Source organism: Miscanthus floridulus, chromosome 15, assembly GCF_019320115.1.
Source record: "Miscanthus floridulus cultivar M001 chromosome 15, ASM1932011v1, whole genome shotgun sequence".
Taxonomy (NCBI): domain Eukaryota; kingdom Viridiplantae; phylum Streptophyta; class Magnoliopsida; order Poales; family Poaceae; genus Miscanthus; species Miscanthus floridulus.
Window position 1 is genome coordinate 19,913,584 of NC_089594.1, and position 17,232 is coordinate 19,930,815.

Consider the following 17,232-nt stretch of genomic DNA (forward strand, 5'->3'; position numbering starts at 1 on the left):
TTGTGTAACGATAGGTTCGAGTCGACCCTAGGGTCGATGTTTCATGAACCGGATTACACCTCTTTCGATTCTGTGTTCTGTGATTTTCGTTCCTTCGTCGCTTGCTAGCTTGTGTTGAGGGCCGGCAGGCAGCAACTTGCCTGTTTGCCTACTGCTGCTATCGACCGGCTGCTGCTGCCTGCTTGCCTGCTGGTTGCCGGATGATGGCCTGCTCATGTACTGAATGTAAAAGTGCTGACAAAATAAAATGCCGATGGAAAAAAAAGTACTGATGGAAAAAGTGTGTGGGACCATAATTTTGATATTTTAGAAGTCAAATATAGGGTGCTCTTGGAGATGACCTCTTTTTTTCCTCCCCGTACTTTTTTGGGAGTTGGCAAAACACTATGTTTTGGGAACAAAATTTAAGGTACTCTTGCAGATGCTCTTAGTGGGTTTCGGTACTTTCAGTTGCACAGAAAAAGGAGCTCTGAACGGACAATGCGCCGACAGCACGTCCAGTGACGGCAAACTCCGACACCGTCCTGTACATCTGCGGCGTGAGCGCCGGAAGCCTGGCGTCTTCCGACTGTAGGACGTGCATGGCCTGCTCGATGGACGGCCGCTCGCTCTGGTCAGGGTGCGCGCACCAGAGCCCGACGACGAGCACCCTCTCCATGCACCTGTCGTCGACCTCATCACCGGCCCTCAGCCGCTCGTCCGCCGCGTCGAGGATCGCGTTCCGGCCGTACAGACCCCACATCCACTTGACCAGGATGAAGTGCGCTCCGCCTTCGAGGAGGATCACGGGGCACCGGCCGGAGACGATCTCGAGGAGGACGATGCCGAAGCTGTAGACGTCGGAGTAGGTGCTCGGGTGGGCTGTGTTGACGAACTCCGGGTCGATGTATCCCGCGGTGCCCATCACGGCCCTGGTGGTGTGCCACCGCGCGCCGTGGTCGCCGAGCCGGGCAAGGCCAAGTCGCCGAGCCTGGTACCTAGCGACTCGTCCAGCATGATGTTGCTGGGCTTTATGTCGCCGTGCACCACGCATTGCTCCCACTCCCGATGGAGATACCGCAGCGCGGATCCCAAGCCAAGGATGGTCTGGTACCTATGTGTACCTTAAAAATCAATCAGTGCTTGCTAAAAAGAGGTAAAGCTAGCCTAAATATTCTCACAACAATCATAATCATCCATCCATATATAAGTAACCATTTATGCTATTATGAAAAAAGAATATAAGAAACATTGTAAATTTGTATCTAATAAATTAACCACCTCTAACAATAACCTAAAGTAACCCATGTTATTATAGAAAAATTCTTAAAATACTTCTATAATCCTTCTCAATTACTCTCCTCTATCATTATTACTAATATAGAAAAAATGAACTATGTTATGCATGCATACGTGTCACTTTACAAATCACATACACGTATGCATGGGTGATGGGCATTTCGATCTAAGTCAAAATACATAGCACCGTTGTTAAGTGTCACCATTTACGTCACATATATATGCATATATATTTGATGTCAAACACACATAGCTTAAGCTAAAATTTCAACTAAACACATATCATGGAGATGCGATGCAAGGGGAACAAATATGGATAAAATTACATATAGAGTAATTTTGGTAACAAGAAATTATTACAAGAAGACAAAATTTAAGAAGGATGTACTGTATTTATATAAACCTGGACAAATTAGAGGACCAAATATAAACAACTTTGATAACCATGGGGCCAGATGTGCTGAGCTTATCCATGAATCTTCTAGCACTCATATATGTCGCTTATTATTACTTGTCTATCTATGCATGATAATTAACTACGGATGGTTACATGTGTTGTTTACCTTTCTGGCCACTTCAAAAAGCTCTCGCTGTCGCTGCTGTGGAGATGCCTGTCGAGGCTGCCTTGGGCCACCAGCTCGTAGACAAGCAGGAGGCCGTGGCGGCTGTCGCACCAGCCTAGGAGCTGCACGAGGTTGCGATGCTTGAGCCGGCTGATGATCCTCACCTCCGCCTCGAACTCCTTTCTCCCCTGCGCCGACGACTCCGATGATAACATCTTGATGGCCACCGGGCGCTCTTCGCCGGCAACGGCAAGCTTACCCCTGTAGACGCTTCCGAAGCCACCGCGACCGAGCTTGCCATCTTCCGCGAAGTTGTTGGTGGCCGTGGCGGTACGCGTACCGCCGGGGGCCGCTGGCAGCCACTCCTCTCTCGAGCTCGGCCCTGCTGTAGTCTTTTTCTTGGTAATCGTTGTCGTCGTCGCTGCTTCCATTTGGTGGTATTCCTCTTCCTCCCGACGATCTTCTTCTTCTCTTGTGTTTCTGCTGCCGTACAAGAAAGGCCAGCACGGCTGCACATGCCAAGAGAAATAGCAGAGGCACTAGCACAGCCACGGCGATTATCAGGTTTCCTACAGATCTCTTCTTGGGATTCTGGATGCTGTCAACTGTCAGAGGCGGCAGGGTGGATGTGAATGACCATGACAGTATCTTGTGCAGCTCGGAATTGGTGCCAGTCGCCGCTGAGAAGCCCACGGCGACATTCTCTGGCAGGTATTTGCTCAGATCGATAGTTTTGTTGACGTTGTACCATGTGTTGTTGATGTTGAGATCAGCGACTAGCAACTTGGTGATATTGTTGTACCTGACGATGGCCATCTTGGTGAAATTGGACTTGAGGTTATTGTTTTGCGAGGTGATGTTGGTGGCTGCCGTGGAGATGAGGGAGTTGACGTCGATTCCGATATGGTCGTCGCTTATATCATAGTAATCCCGATTCTGAAAGGTGTCAAACTCCACCGCGATGATCCCAACGGTATCGTTCGGAGAGTTGGGGAGGAGGCCCAAGGTGGCCCCGCCGCTGTTCACACCGGACTCGGGAGGCGCGAGGAAGAAAGCCAGCCCGTCGCCGCCCGAACTACTGCCAACCAGCGTTATGTTGAAGTGGAAGGTGGTGGTGAAGCTGGCCATCTCGCCACTAGCTCTGTCCCATAGCGGCACTGCTTCCACGTATTGCGCCCAGCCGGCGCTGCTTGTGGTTTCTTGGTTGTATCTGCTTCTTGTCAGCCAAAGCGATTCGCCATCGATGGTCGCATCGCCGGTGCATTTTATCCGACCACGGATGTTATTAGGGCTTTGGGGTGGGGTGAAGGTAAAGCTGAAGTTGAAGGAGAGCGAGCTAGCGCGACAGAAATGGATGGCCGGCATCAAGAAGCAGTAGTAGAGGCACGAGGACAAGACGAGGAAGGAGGGACGGGAGCTCACTCTCACTGCGGCCATGGTTATGCTATTTGGGTGTGATGTGTTTTGGGAGGTGCTCCCAAAACACATCACACCCAAATAGCATAATGTCAGCCACCGTAGCAACTCGGCCCAAGATGGAGCACCTGGAAGCCGGCCCGGAGGAAGAAGGCCCAGGAAGCCCAACCCGCGAGTAACTGGCGACCAATGGATTTGATCCGTTCACCGCTTGCATGCGCGTATTGAGGCTAAGCCTCTGTAACGATATAGGAACGAGTATCCCGGAAGGGAGGGGGTCTGTCATTTTGGTAAACTCTGAACCTGTTCCTAAAGCTAAGAACTCTTCCGACGCCGCATCTGGTTCCTCCTTCTCCTTCCTCTTCCTCCGATTCTTCTTCTAGTTCTTCCATCTCCCACCTCCGTCTCTCACAAGTGGTATCAGAGACACCGGTTCTCGGCCTCTAGTCTCGATTGGTGGAGCGTCCCGCCGATCTGGATCCTGCCCTCCTTCCCACCCACGACCACTACACCCGCCTTCAACGTCACCGTGGTGCCATGGGTCCCGACCAGAAGGCCCTGCTGGCCGAACTCGACAAGCGCTTTGATGTTCTGGAGCGGAAGCTCGATGCCACGGCGGCGTCCTCGTCCACCCGTCTGGATGCCTTGGAGTCTGCAGCCAAGGTGTTCGACGAATGGCGCCCGGGGGTCGACGGCGTCATCGACGACCTTCGCCTTGAAGTCACCAAGCTCGCGACTCTCAAACTGGAAGTGGGGAAGATCTCCAAGTACATGGAATGCTCCATGGTGGACGGACCGTCAGCGACTTCCGGGGTGATAGCGGCAGCGCCCGTCACCAAGTCTGCTTCGGCTCCTGCGTCGCCCTGCGCCTCGCCTCGCGACGCCAAGCCCGTCGTCACTCCGCACTTCAGATCCGACGGCTTCGGCGACGTTCTGGCTGCCCCGCGCCCATCTGTGGGATCTGCAGCCCCTCGGCCCAGCGGGCACCGCGTCGACCTCAGGAACCGGGAAGGTGCATTCGGAGTGGTTACCACTCTGATTCCACCTCCCGGCAAGGGTACGTTTCCTTGCCCGCCTTTTTCACCGCATCCATTACCAAGCCCTCCTCCCCGCCCATCACCTCCGCGTCCACCTCACCCACACCCAGGGGGTTATTACGAGTCCAGATATCAGGGGGGTCCTGGGGGCGGCCATACCGGCAAGCTTCCCAAATTTGACTTCCCCAAGTTCGAAGGAGATCATCCCAAGCTGTGGATCAAGCAAGCTATTCAATATTTTGAACTCTATCATGTTGAGTCTGTGGTTTGGGTGCAAGCAGCCACTATGCACTTTCATGGTGCAGCCAAACGTTGGCTATCTTCTGTTGAGGATCAGCTTGCGACAATCTCTTGGTCTGACTTTTGTTCCCAATTGCTTTTGCGCTTTGCCAGGGATGAGCACGAACTCTTGTTACGTCGCTTGTTCCAGATTCGGCAAACCGGCCCGGTCACTGAATACATCAATCAGTTTGTTGCTCTGGTAGATGATCTGAAATCCTATACCCAACACCCAGACCCCCTCTACTATACCCAACGTTTTCTCGACGGCTTGCGCGATGACATCAAAGCTGTTCTTCTTGTTCAACGTCCATCTACTTTGGATACTGCTTGTGTTCTTGCTCAATTACAGGAAGAGGCGCTGGGACTCTACAAGAGGCCGATTCGGCGTCTGGATAACTCCCCTGCATATAAACCGGCATGGCCTAATGCCCTGGCGCTGCCTCCACCGCCAACAAAGCTTGCTGATGGCGACAGTAAGCGGCTGCCCCAAGCTCTGTCGTCCTCGGCGGAAGACAAGTTCAAAGCATTACGAGCCTCGCGCCGTGCCCAGGGTCTGTGCATCCGGTGTGGCGCAAAGTGGAGCCGTGACCACAAGTGCTCAGACATGGTGCAGTTACATCTGGTGCAAGAGCTGATGGATTTATTTCCGGAGTCTGATGCAGCTGAGTGCTCTGAGGATTCATCACCAGACGAACAGATCATGATGCACCTCTCGGTGGCAGCGGTAGTGGGCTCAGCTTCCCCTAAGACTTTCAGCTTGTCCGGTCACATTCAAGGTCACCCTCTGTCTATTTTGGTGGATTCCGGTTCATCCCACACCTTCTTGAACTCTGTTTTGGCTCAGTCGCTCACCGGCATCAAGGACCTACCGTCCCCAGTTCAGGTGCAGGTGGCTAATGGGGCCATTCTACAATGCACATCCTTCTTACCCGATGCTCATTGGTCAGTGCAGGGCTGCTCCTTTGTCACCGACCTTAAGTTGTTGCCTCTTTCCTCTTATGATATGATTCTGGGTCTTGATTGGCTGGCCAGTTTTAGCCCGATGCAAGTTCACTGGGCTCAAAAATGGATCTCCATTCCTTATGAGGGAGCTACAGCTATCTTGCTTGGAGATTCTGCCGACCTTCCGGTGGGTTCTGTCATTCAACTCTGTTTGGTACAGCCTCCGGCGTCTTCCCAGTCAGTCTCCTCATTGCATCCGGCTGTGTCTGCATTGCTGGACGAATATGCTCATCTCTTTGAGCCGATTTTAGGAATGCCTCCCAGCCGGCACTGTGACCACTCCATCCCATTGATCTCCGGGGCTCCACCAGTCTTTGTGCGGCCTTACCGGTATGCCCCTATTCTGAAAACAGAAATTGAGCGGCAAGTGAAGGATATGCTTCAGCAAGGTATCATTCAGAAAAGCACCAGTTCCTTTGCCTCTCCGGTTATCTTGGTCAAGAAAAAGGATCAGTCCTGGAGGTTTTGCGTCGATTACCGTCAACTCAATGCAATCACCGTCAAGGGCAAATATCCCGTTCCCATCATCGAAGAATTATTGGATGAGTTGTCCGGGGCAGCATATTTCACCACCTTGGATTTACAGTCCGGCTTTCACCAAATCCGCATGAAATCGGGTGACGAATTCAAAACTGCCTTCCAAACTCACTTTGGTCAGTTTGAATTTCGGGTTATGTCCTTCGGCCTCACTGGAGCACCTGGTACCTTCCAAGACGCCATGAATACCACACTTGCTCCCTGTCTTCGGCAGTTTGTCTTGGTCTTCTTTGACGATATCTTGGTCTACAGCAAAACATGGGAAGAGCACCTCGTGCATCTACGCACCGTCTTTGATTTGCTGTCTACGGATCAATGGAAGCTGAAAATGTCAAAATGCTTCTTTGCTCAGACCTCGCTTTCTTATCTCGGTCATGTCATCAGTCAGGCCGGTGTAGGTACTGACCCATCCAAGCTAGAGTCCATTTCCTCTTGGCCAACTCCTAGTTCTGTCAAAGAACTTCGTTCTTTTCTTGGCCTTGCCGGCTATTACCGGCGCTTTGTTCGCCACTTTGGCATAATTTCCAAACCTCTCACCAATCTCCTTAAGAAACATGCCTTGTTCATTTGGACTCCTGATCATGACTTGGCTTTTCAGACCTTGAAAACTGCCCTCTGTCAAGCTCCAGTGCTGGCTCTTCCTAATTTTGCTAAACCCTTCTCCATTGAAACTGATGCCTCGGACTTGGGTGTCGGTGCTGTTCTCATGCAGGACGGTCACCCCCTGGCATTCTTCAGTAAAGCCTTGGGCCCCAAGTCACGCGGCCTATCAACATATGAAAAAGAATTTATGGCCATCTTGCTTGCTGTACAACTGTGGCGTCCTTACCTGCAATTTCAGGAGTTTGTCATTCTTACTGATCAAAAAAGCTTGACCCAGCTCATCGATCAGCGACTGCATACTCACTGGCAACAAAGGGTTTTCTCCAAGTTGCTAGGCCTCCAATACCGCATTGTGTACCACTCAGGTTCGGATAACAGAGCAGCAGATGCTTTGTCTCGGCACCCTTCCCCTCCAGCTGTGTGTGCGGCCGTCACTTCTTTGATTCCATCCTGGATCTCGACAGTGCTGGCCAGTTATCGACAGGACACCTTTGCTACTGCCTTGCTGACCAAGTTGTCGGTGGACTCCGCGGCCCTACCTCATTATTCACTGCAGTCTGGCTTACTCCGTTACAAGGGCCGCGTCTGGGTTGGTGATGACCCGGCCTTCCAACAGCACCTAATTGCCCAATTTCACTCTAGTTCCTGGGGGGGCCATTCGGGCATACCAGTCACATATATGAGGATCAAGCAATGTTTTGCCTGGAGAGGACTGAAAACTGCAGTCAAGAATTTTGTCCAGTCTTGTGCCATCTGTCAACAGTCCAAGTATGATAGAACCAGATCCCCAGGCCTCTTGCAGCCATTGCCGGTTCCTGATTCGGCGTGGCAAGTGATATCGATGGATTTCATCGAGGGGCTTCCACAATCTCAATCCTTCAACTGCGTGCTGGTCATAGTCGATCTTCTCACCAAGTATGGTCATTCCATTCCCCTCCGTCACCCTTTCACTGCTGTCACAGTTGCCAAGTCCTTCTTCCAACATGTTTATCGCTTACATGGCCTTCCCACCTCTATCATTTCGGACCGTGACCGTATCTTTACAAGTCACTTTTGGTCAGAGCTGTTCAAGCTTGCGGATGTCTCCCTTTGCCGCAGCACAGCCTATCACCCCCAGTCCGATGGTCAGACACAGCGGCTTAACCAGTGCTTGGAAACTTATCTGCGGTGTTTTGTCCATGCCTGCCCCAACAAATGGAGTCAGTGGTTGCCATCTGCGGAATTTTGGTATAATTCCTGTTATCATTCAGCTATCGGTCGCTCACCCTTTGAGGCGCTCTATGGTTATCTTCCGCGTTTCCTGGCTCTGGATGTTTCTGCTGGTTCACATCCGGACGTTATTGGCTGGGCTTCAGACCGACAGTGGATGGACCAGCTTCTTCAGCACCACCTCAATCGGGCCAAGCAACGGATGAAGAAGCAGTCTGATCAACACCGGTCAGAACGTAGTTTTGCAGAAGGTGATCTTGTTTACCTCAAGTTGCAGCCGTATGTCCAAACTTCCCTAGCACCTCGCTCTCATCAGAAGCTTGCTTTCCGCTTCTTCGGACCATTCCGGATTCTGGCTCGGGTCGGATCAGTCGCTTATAAGCTTGACTTGCCTGCTCATTCGGCGATTCACCCGGTTTTCCATGTATCCCAACTGAAGAAGGCTGTGGGTGCCAATCACCAGGTACTCCCCACCTTACCATCTGACTTTGCCATACACTTGGCTCCCGAACAGGTTCTGCAGACGCGCATGGTCGTTCGTGGGTCTTCTTCTATACCTCAGGTGCTTGTCAAATGGAACAACCTGCCGTCGGCACTGGCTACCTGGGAAGATTTTGAAGCTGTTCGCCAGGAGTATCCACGCGCCACTGCTTGGGGGCAAGCAGTGTTCCAAGGAGGAGGGGATGTCAGCCACCGTAGCAACTCGGCCCAAGATGGAGCACCTGGAAGCCGGCCCGGAGGAAGAAGGCCCAGGAAGCCCAACCCGCGAGTAACTGGCGACCAATGGATTTGATCCGTTCACCGCTTGCATGCGCGTATTGAGGCTAAGCCTCTGTAACGATATAGGAACGAGTATCCCGGAAGGGAGGGGGTCTGTCATTTTGGTAAACTCTGAACCTGTTCCTAAAGCTAAGAACTCTTCCGACGCCGCATCTGGTTCCTCCTTCTCCTTCCTCTTCCTCCGATTCTTCTTCTAGTTCTTCCATCTCCCACCTCCGTCTCTCACACATAACCATGGTGTGTGTGTGTGTATATATATATATATATATATATATATATATATATATATATATATATATATATATATATACTTCCTCCGTTCTAAATTGTAAATTATTCTGACTTTTCTAGATACATAGCTTTTACTATATATATATATATATAGACATAATGTATATCTAAATACGTAGCATAAGCTATGTATGTATCTAGAAATGCCAGAACGAATTGCAATTTGAAATGGAGAGAGTATCTTTGAACGAGTAAGAGTATATTGTATATACCACGGAATACTCTACGTGACTAAATTATCGCTATATGATCGAGAGTAATAGCGAGCCAGATTTTGGGATGGTTTCCTGCGAAGAACCTTCCTAGTTAGTAACAGTGGGCCAGACAACGAGAAATCAAAAAGACTTACCAAAGCATTGATTGATTGTTCAGATAATTCCTGCGAAGAACCTTCCTAGATGGTGACACGCGCGACATAAAGTTTATGCAATTTCGACGAATCTTACAAGCCTTTATGATTGATTGTTCAGATAATTCGGCTTGAAATTTGTTGGGATTTTTTTTTTCTTGGGGAAGACTAATACGAACCAGTAGTTAGTGCAACCATTGCGGAAGCAATCCGGCTTCATAGCAACGCATAAGGCCTAGTTCGTTTCACGTCGTTCCTGAGCTTGCCTATACAAATTGTATAAGCGTTCCGGCCAGGAACGGTTCCATGAAGTCATTCCCTGCGTACCGAACGTGCCCTAAATGTCACCAACGTTCGCAATCCGGCTTTATAGCAACACAGAAATGTCACCAACGTTCGCAATCCGGCTTTATAGCAACACAGAAATGTCACCAACGTTCGCAATCCGGCTTTATAGCAACTCAGAAATGTCACCAACGTTCGCAATCCGGCTTTAGGGAGGCTGCAACCAAAAAAAACCTCCACGGGACAGACGAGGTGGCGAGGTTTTTTTTTTACGGCCGGCTGGTGTGGACAAGCGAGGGGGCGAGGGATTTCTTTTCGTGCAACCATTACGGTCACAATCCGGCTGCCGGACAGGCGAGGGGGCGAGAATTTTTTTGCCGCCGGCTGGCATTGCCCCCGCGGGGGATCGAACCCAGCACGCGCGGTCGCTACTGAGGCCACCTGACCACCCGGGCAGGCGCCCGTTCGCAGGGAGGCTGCAATCAGAGATGCAAGAAAAACAAAATCACCAAGGATCATATTATTCCCAGTAAAATATCGACCACGGAGGTAAATTTTTTCACATGTATATAACAAAATCACCAAGGATCATATTATTCCTGGTAAAATATCGACCACGGATGTAAAGCTTTTCACATGTATATGTCCTGGTGCCAATAACCTCGAGAACAATCCAAATTGCTAGCTATGCTACCGTCAATGAACTAAAACTAATCCCATTCAGTTTTGCAAAGGCTTTCCTGTCAGAAAGCAAGTTTGGCACCAATCTCAACACGAGGGGTTTCCAGACAACCTGAATGAGTATAATGTTCCTGCCACTGATCAGTACATAACCACTGCATTCAGATTTCAGAGAGATTTGTTTCATAGGGCAGCCCAGAGCAGCATGCTGTAAATTTAGCAGCTACATCCAAGGAAGTATTCAGCACCACACTGCAAGAATTTCATCAGCAATAGGTCACAGCCCAGGTTAAACATTGAGCCAGTCTTGGCTATTCTCAACTCTCACTAGATCACAAAACCCTCTCAATATGACTTCTTTGACAAATCAAATACTTGCAGATTCATTATAATAAAGCTCTGCCTTTTCTTTTCTAAGAAAAAAAAATTTACATATACAGCCATATTTCTTCCGTTGTTTCGGCTCAATAGCATCAACATATTTCCTACCGGTCACCTTTATTAAACAAATACAACATGATAAAGCTGCCAGCTAACATAGCACTGTATAACTCTCCGCTAGAATGCCGTACCGGCAGTAGAAATGAAAAAACGACAGCTTCAGCCACGCTGTTTCTTCGAGCTAGGTAAATCATCATCGTAGTGACCACCATCTTCCGCCCCATCTTTCTCCCCCTTCTTCCTAGCCAGGATCTTGTTGATCTTGTGGAGGTCATTCGTGAGCTTCTGGTCCTTGTTCTGCTTCCTAGTCTTCCTGCCGTCCTGCATCTTCACCCCAAACTGGAAGGCAGCCTTCGGCATGGCTTCTTTCTGATCGTTGTACTTGGCCCACTCCTCTTCAGTCTCAAAGTCCCACCTGTGAAGACGGCCCTTTGCCTGCTCAAGAATCGTATATCAGAACACACTACAGAGATTATCCAAAAGCGCCAGCGAGAAAATTGTTTTTGTATCTTTCCACAGCAGATGTGACCATGGGCTTCAGTAAACCATTTAAAACCAAAAGCCACAATCTATATCACAACTGAACAATAGAAGAAGTACAGGCTAAGCAACCAGAACATAGTAATATCAGGACAACAGTCTTGGAATTATGCTCAAATACCAGACAGAACAGTAACTAAAAAGATCTCACAAAAACAGCTAGAACACTTCACTGTTAGTTTTCAGAATATTCAAATACATAATGAAGAAAAATGTGCAGAAATGAGTTATTAGTGCAAATCAATTTAAAAGCAAATGCAACATAATAGACATTAACTAAGTGATGCCTAGCCTATCCACTGCGATTTCACAGAAACCCATGTCACAAGCATAGGCTTGCATTTGCATGGGAACTTTTTTGTTCATAAGATCTAAGTCATTTCACTTACCCGTCCACCCATATCCATCTTCGATAAATCATCTTCATCATCGCTTCCTGCAATCTCATTATTATACTCCTGGTAACCAGGATAACACTCTGAGTAACTATCTGAAATAAAATTTGGATCTCTCTCCCGTGCATCTTTTTCCCTCAGTTGATTAAGCCTTTGATCATCACGTTTGAAAACAGAACCTAAACCCCGATCCTTGTCTGCTTGAGTCATGAACCTCGGATCCTGGGATATACTAGGGTCAGCTAACACATCGTATTCCTGGGTGCTTTGCTGCACATACTGTTCTGGATAACCCAACTGCTGTTCTGCATACACATAGCTTGACCAGTCACCTTGATATCCAGCAGCTGCCATCTGGGCTTGAACAGCATCATACCCGTTCTGGCACCAGAAAAGACACCAAATATTAAGACCAAGTTGAATAAAATGCAAATAAAACTAAAAACAGGTTATAGCAGGCCATGAACATGGAGAGATAACAAATACACCGCCAGCCTCTAACATTCAGTGCACAGCTAAGTCACTTAACATTTATAGGCATACCTGCTGTTGCCAAGCTTGAGCAGGTTCAGATGGTGGTACTGGGCCATACATGGGTTCAGTGAAATTGGACTGCTTCTGATGGTTATGTGGGGATTCATCCATATCAGAAACAGGGCTCTGACTTATTTCCTTGTTAGGAACTGAATAGTCAACTCCATCTCCAACAAAAATGTCATCATTGTCTGCTCTTGCAACAGGGACTGGTTGTTTCTCCTTTCCATTGAAATTATTGTTCCGAGGGGTTGGAGCTGGTGGTGGTGGCATATCTGATTGATGTTTCAGAGTAGAACCATTAATTTGGGAAGGTTTTACTGACTCATCACAGTCACCACTTGCCAAATTGCTCTTCCCTGCATATAGCAAACATAGTACCTTAACTAGCAAGCACATGAAGATAATCCTAAAAATAATACTAGCAATACAATTGAAACAAAACTCATGCACCCAGACAAAACTAACAACTTTACTTTTAGTTCAGTTGTGCTGTCCTAACGTCATGTTATCATGACAGGATGGAGTATATAATATAACTAAAAATGTGTTAGTTCTTCCAAACAAAACACTTTAGCATATTTCCTAATGTATTTACCATGAAAGTTTTCCTGTTCTCAGATTCTAACTTAACAATATCCCTAGTATATAATTTATTCTCATGAACAAACCTTTTATATCTCTATCCTTTTTCTTTTTCTTCAAGACCTTCCCCGATGATCCAAGCCGAAGGTATGTCATAATTTTAGCAATCCTGTCAAGTACAGAACCATCCACGCTGACAGTTACCATCTCCTGCAAAAGTAAGGTCATAAGAAAAGTTACAAAACACTCCAACATGTGATATGTCATCATATTGTCAGAATACCTCTGGAACCGGGCAATCAGCTTTGCTCCTATGAAGAGTTGTTGGAATATCATTGGTTACTCCCTCCTCCTGATTGGATTATAAAAAGATAATTACTATGCTTTATAAATAAAAATGTTCAAACCCAAAGTAAAAGGAGACAGATGAAATGATACAACAAAAGTTCGAATACAAAAGAAAAGAATTCGACAATACTGGCAACTTCGTGTGAATAAGCTGTTCTGGCCCACCCCTACTCTATTCTTCTAAGAAAACCTATGGAAAGGATATGATTTCTTGTTTGTGATTCGTGGTTGCTATGATGCACCTTAATGACAATCAAATTCGCACGAACGGCAAATCATGCCATCACGGATAAAGTAAATTAACACACTTGAATATAATGGAGCATAATAAAATCACAAGACTATTCAGTTCCCAAGTGAGAAATTCAGGAAACTGATTGTTCTGCACTCAGGTGATCATCAGAGAAACAGACAATTTCTTATCATAGAATGAAACATAATCATGCATTTCATATACTGCAAAAGGCAACAAAAAATCATAGGATATGTGTGTTAAATTCTCAGAATAAGAAGGTTAAATATGAATATCTAAGTAAACCAATATATAAACATAATCTCAATTTCTCAGAGTGCTTTGGGTATTTATACATAATACCATGTCTGTAAGTATAAATGAACACTGATGGGTGATGAAAATACAATAATGCATGCATCTGGTCATTTCTGAGAAAAATAGGGAAATTTTAATGCCTTAGTTTGTGATTTGCAAAACATGAACATTCTGAAATGTATTATAACGAACTCCATTATGTAATGAAGCAAATATATTATTATAGTTTATAGGAATACTTTTAAGGGGATTACCATGTTGTAAATAAATGACATCCGACCCGGAAGAAACAATTCATTCTCCTTAATTATGCTTTGAGGCTTTATGATCCATTGGTAGACAGACTGCAACCAACAAAGAATGAAAATCAATAGCCATGTTGTATTAACCATTAATGTATGAAGGGAAAAAAAAACTCACTGAAAAGTGATAAATAAAAAAGAAACATACCTTTGCAGTTGCAGTGCGGAAGGAGACTGCCTGATCTTCTTTTGTTGCCCTGAACAACAAAAGTGAAAGATAAATGTTATGCTCCCAAAGCACTAGGTGCATCCGGAGTAGAAACATGAGGCGTTAACAAGTGTTGTTATATCTGAAACTGGGAGATGGATGGATATTATATTTGTAGCACATGGTGGTGCTAATGATGGCAGAAAATGATATTTCGCTGAGATAATATTTACTTATTTAGTTACTTGCACACATTCCAAATGGAACACAACATTATTGATTGTACAAAGAAAAAAGACCTTACACGAATCTGAGTTAGCATGCTAGCAAACCAGTTGTGCACAATGGCTTCAGGAATACTGGCAAAGTTATGTAGTACTACAAGTGATCCAAATGCAAAATATCACAGGAGGCACAACCCCTTTCTTAATTTACATTAGCAATTTACAGGAACAAGAAATTTATTCACAAATAAAACTCATAAAATTCAAGACGAAAGAAATTGGATCTATTAAATCAACTCAAACTCCAAAACTTTGGAGGTAGCCGAAAATTGTTCGGTCCATATAATTGAGTCATCATGGAAAAAATTCTGTACTGGCTTGCTTTCTGTACAAGTGAATAACTGAATATCATGCACATGACAGTCACTATTATAGGCATACTACAGCATTTGAAATACAAACTGCATACATGAATTTTTCAACCCTAGTTGACGTTACAATCATATAAGGCGAAAACTGTGATAATGTGACATAAGGATGGCAATTACCTTGACTTTGCATCCTTCCCATCCTCTGCATCAGGTTTCTTTTCAATTTCACTCCGTACTTTGTGAAGTAGAGCATAGTCCAAGCCCTTGACCAGATGTGTATGCTCCAAATCGCCTTAAAAGCATAAAGTGGAAATGGAATGTCAATCAAAGAGCAGCTCATAAGATGGAAACATAAAGAGAGGCATCTGAGACTCTGAGTCACCAGCCAATATCCAATATATAGTGTCACCTTCTCTACCTTTATTTTCTATTACAAGAATTCATGAATGACTGATTTCTTCTTAGGTTAAAGGATCAAGTTGGTGCTAACTCTTCACTTGGAGAAAATGATGTTCTGAAACTGAGAACATCATGCATTACCAATTTACCAAATTTATAAGACTATGTTAAACAGCACTCATTTTTACAGAAGTCATGATTCAGACAGCTCGTGCACAGGTATGCCCACTTGTTCATACACATAAAAAGCAGTACAACACAGAAGTAAGGAGACATGCCAAAGAGAGTTTCACCACAAAAAGGAAATTATCTCCTTAAAGAAAGTATAGAATCACAACCAACCTCCGAGATATTTGCTTTTCTCAATTGAAATCTTGTGGGCATCTGCCAGCCTGTGACACAAACATTGCAGAGATTAGGATTCCAGGAAACATAGAAAAATAAACTAAGCACAGATGGAAGTGCCAGATAAATGAACATGTGATCTATTACCTCAAATCAGTCCCAGGAGGTGCCACTGCATGAAATGAACCAAGTTCTGTAGGTTCATAATCTGGGTTTTGATCTTCACGACGCTCCTTAGCACGATCACGATACCTGGGTGTCTCTGGTTCTTCTTTTTTCTCCTCTCTAAATGGAAAACAAGAGGTATTTAGGTTCGCCAAATCACTTATATACAGTAAGTAACATGAGTTCTAGTTTGCATCTAATTTGTCTTATCAGTTACTACTTTAACATGATTACAGATTCTGGTACATATCCTAAAAGGCTGAAATAGTGTACAAATTCTATCCAAGACCATCATAGTTCCTAAGTGTGGGATCCTGAATATTTTCATAACTCCCTTGTTTTAGCACTTTAGCCATTTTAATGCAGTTCCTCTGCATCAACAGCTTGTGACATGTACGCAAAATAGAATTTCGTAGACATGGATAGTATATTATTACAGATACAAACATAATGATGATTATTTGGGATTTTGCAAAAGAGTACAAGTAAAAGTGAATCACCACCAAAGGGTGAAGATAAATGCAAGTAATGTAGCAGATGGACTATGTGACTCGAGGGTTAAGCTACAACAACAGCACTGGTTGCATTTTAAGTTCCAGACATTCTTGTAATTGTGTTACAACTACAGTAAGAAATTAACGGCACCATCAACAGCTGCGGTTTCCCTGATAAATTTATCTGCATAATAAGTTTCAGACATATGAAACAGATAAGTTCTCCGTTTTCCAGCCTCATTCAAAACTTGTTTGCGTCATGAACAGAAAGACAGCTATAATCGGGGGGAAGATTTGACAAGAACTAACTACAGTAGGTTCCTTCTTCCAAAGAGAGACAGCTCTAATTCTACTGTCCAATCCCCAAGCACATATTGATGGAACAAATGAAAGCAAATGTACGGTGGAGCGCTTACTTCCGCCGCATCATCTTCTCCTTATAGTAGTTCTTCTTCGACGACATATTATCTCCCTCTCTTCTGTATCCCTAGAATCATTTGGGGGAGAAATTAGAACCTCGACGCAAAAATTATAGGCGCGGCTCACAGACTCGCCCGGAGACTTGGTCTTAGGGTACCTGCTCACAGTAGCTACGGCAGTGGAAGATGGGAAGGAGCGAGACAACGGAGCTTGACAGACGGGAGGCAGATGGCGTCGGCAGCGGCGGACGGCGCCGCGGCGGGAAGCGGAGTGCCGGACGCGAGACGGGCTGTGGCCGGTGGGAAACCCGAGCGGCGGTGGGAGACGGGACGGAGGCGCCGCGCGGGGATGGGTGGAGGCTGCCAGGCTGGAGAGGCGGCGGGAGACTGGCGCGCCGGTGCGGCAGTGCGGCGGTGCCGGAGTGACTTTTTCGATTTGGCCCTCGGATTCCTCAGCTGTTCGCAGCCGCAGAAGCTGAGCACCGAGCACGGGATGACGGGACACGGGATCAGGATTCTCTGTTGCTGAGTCACCTGACGACACGTATTCTAGTGTGCTGGATCGAGATCGCACAATGGCCGCCGCGACGGCAGTTAAGCACCCGTTTGGAAATATCCTCCTATTTCTAAATGTATCCTTGTCTCCAAAGCGCCGTTAC

General features: G+C 46.4%; 1 protein-coding gene and 1 pseudogene across 1 annotated transcript; both read right to left on the minus strand.

Annotated features, from left to right (window-relative positions):
- Positions 1–427: 427 nt before the first annotated feature.
- Positions 428–3,305, minus strand: LOC136507142 (L-type lectin-domain containing receptor kinase IX.1-like; annotated as a pseudogene).
- Positions 3,306–10,602: 7,297 nt separating this feature from the next.
- LOC136508656 (suppressor of mec-8 and unc-52 protein homolog 2-like) lies at positions 10,603–17,142 on the minus strand. The gene is made up of 12 exons (XM_066503396.1): positions 16,732–17,142; positions 16,571–16,641; positions 15,643–15,780; positions 15,493–15,542; positions 14,929–15,043; positions 14,157–14,205; positions 13,961–14,050; positions 13,092–13,160; positions 12,895–13,018; positions 12,233–12,582; positions 11,684–12,070; positions 10,603–11,189 (listed from the first exon to the last, which is right to left on the minus strand). Exons 2-12 carry the CDS (start codon positions 16,615–16,617, stop codon positions 10,914–10,916), a joined length of 1,695 nt encoding a protein of 564 aa, XP_066359493.1. The 5' UTR covers positions 16,618–16,641; positions 16,732–17,142; the 3' UTR covers positions 10,603–10,913.
- Positions 17,143–17,232: the final 90 nt, after the last annotated feature.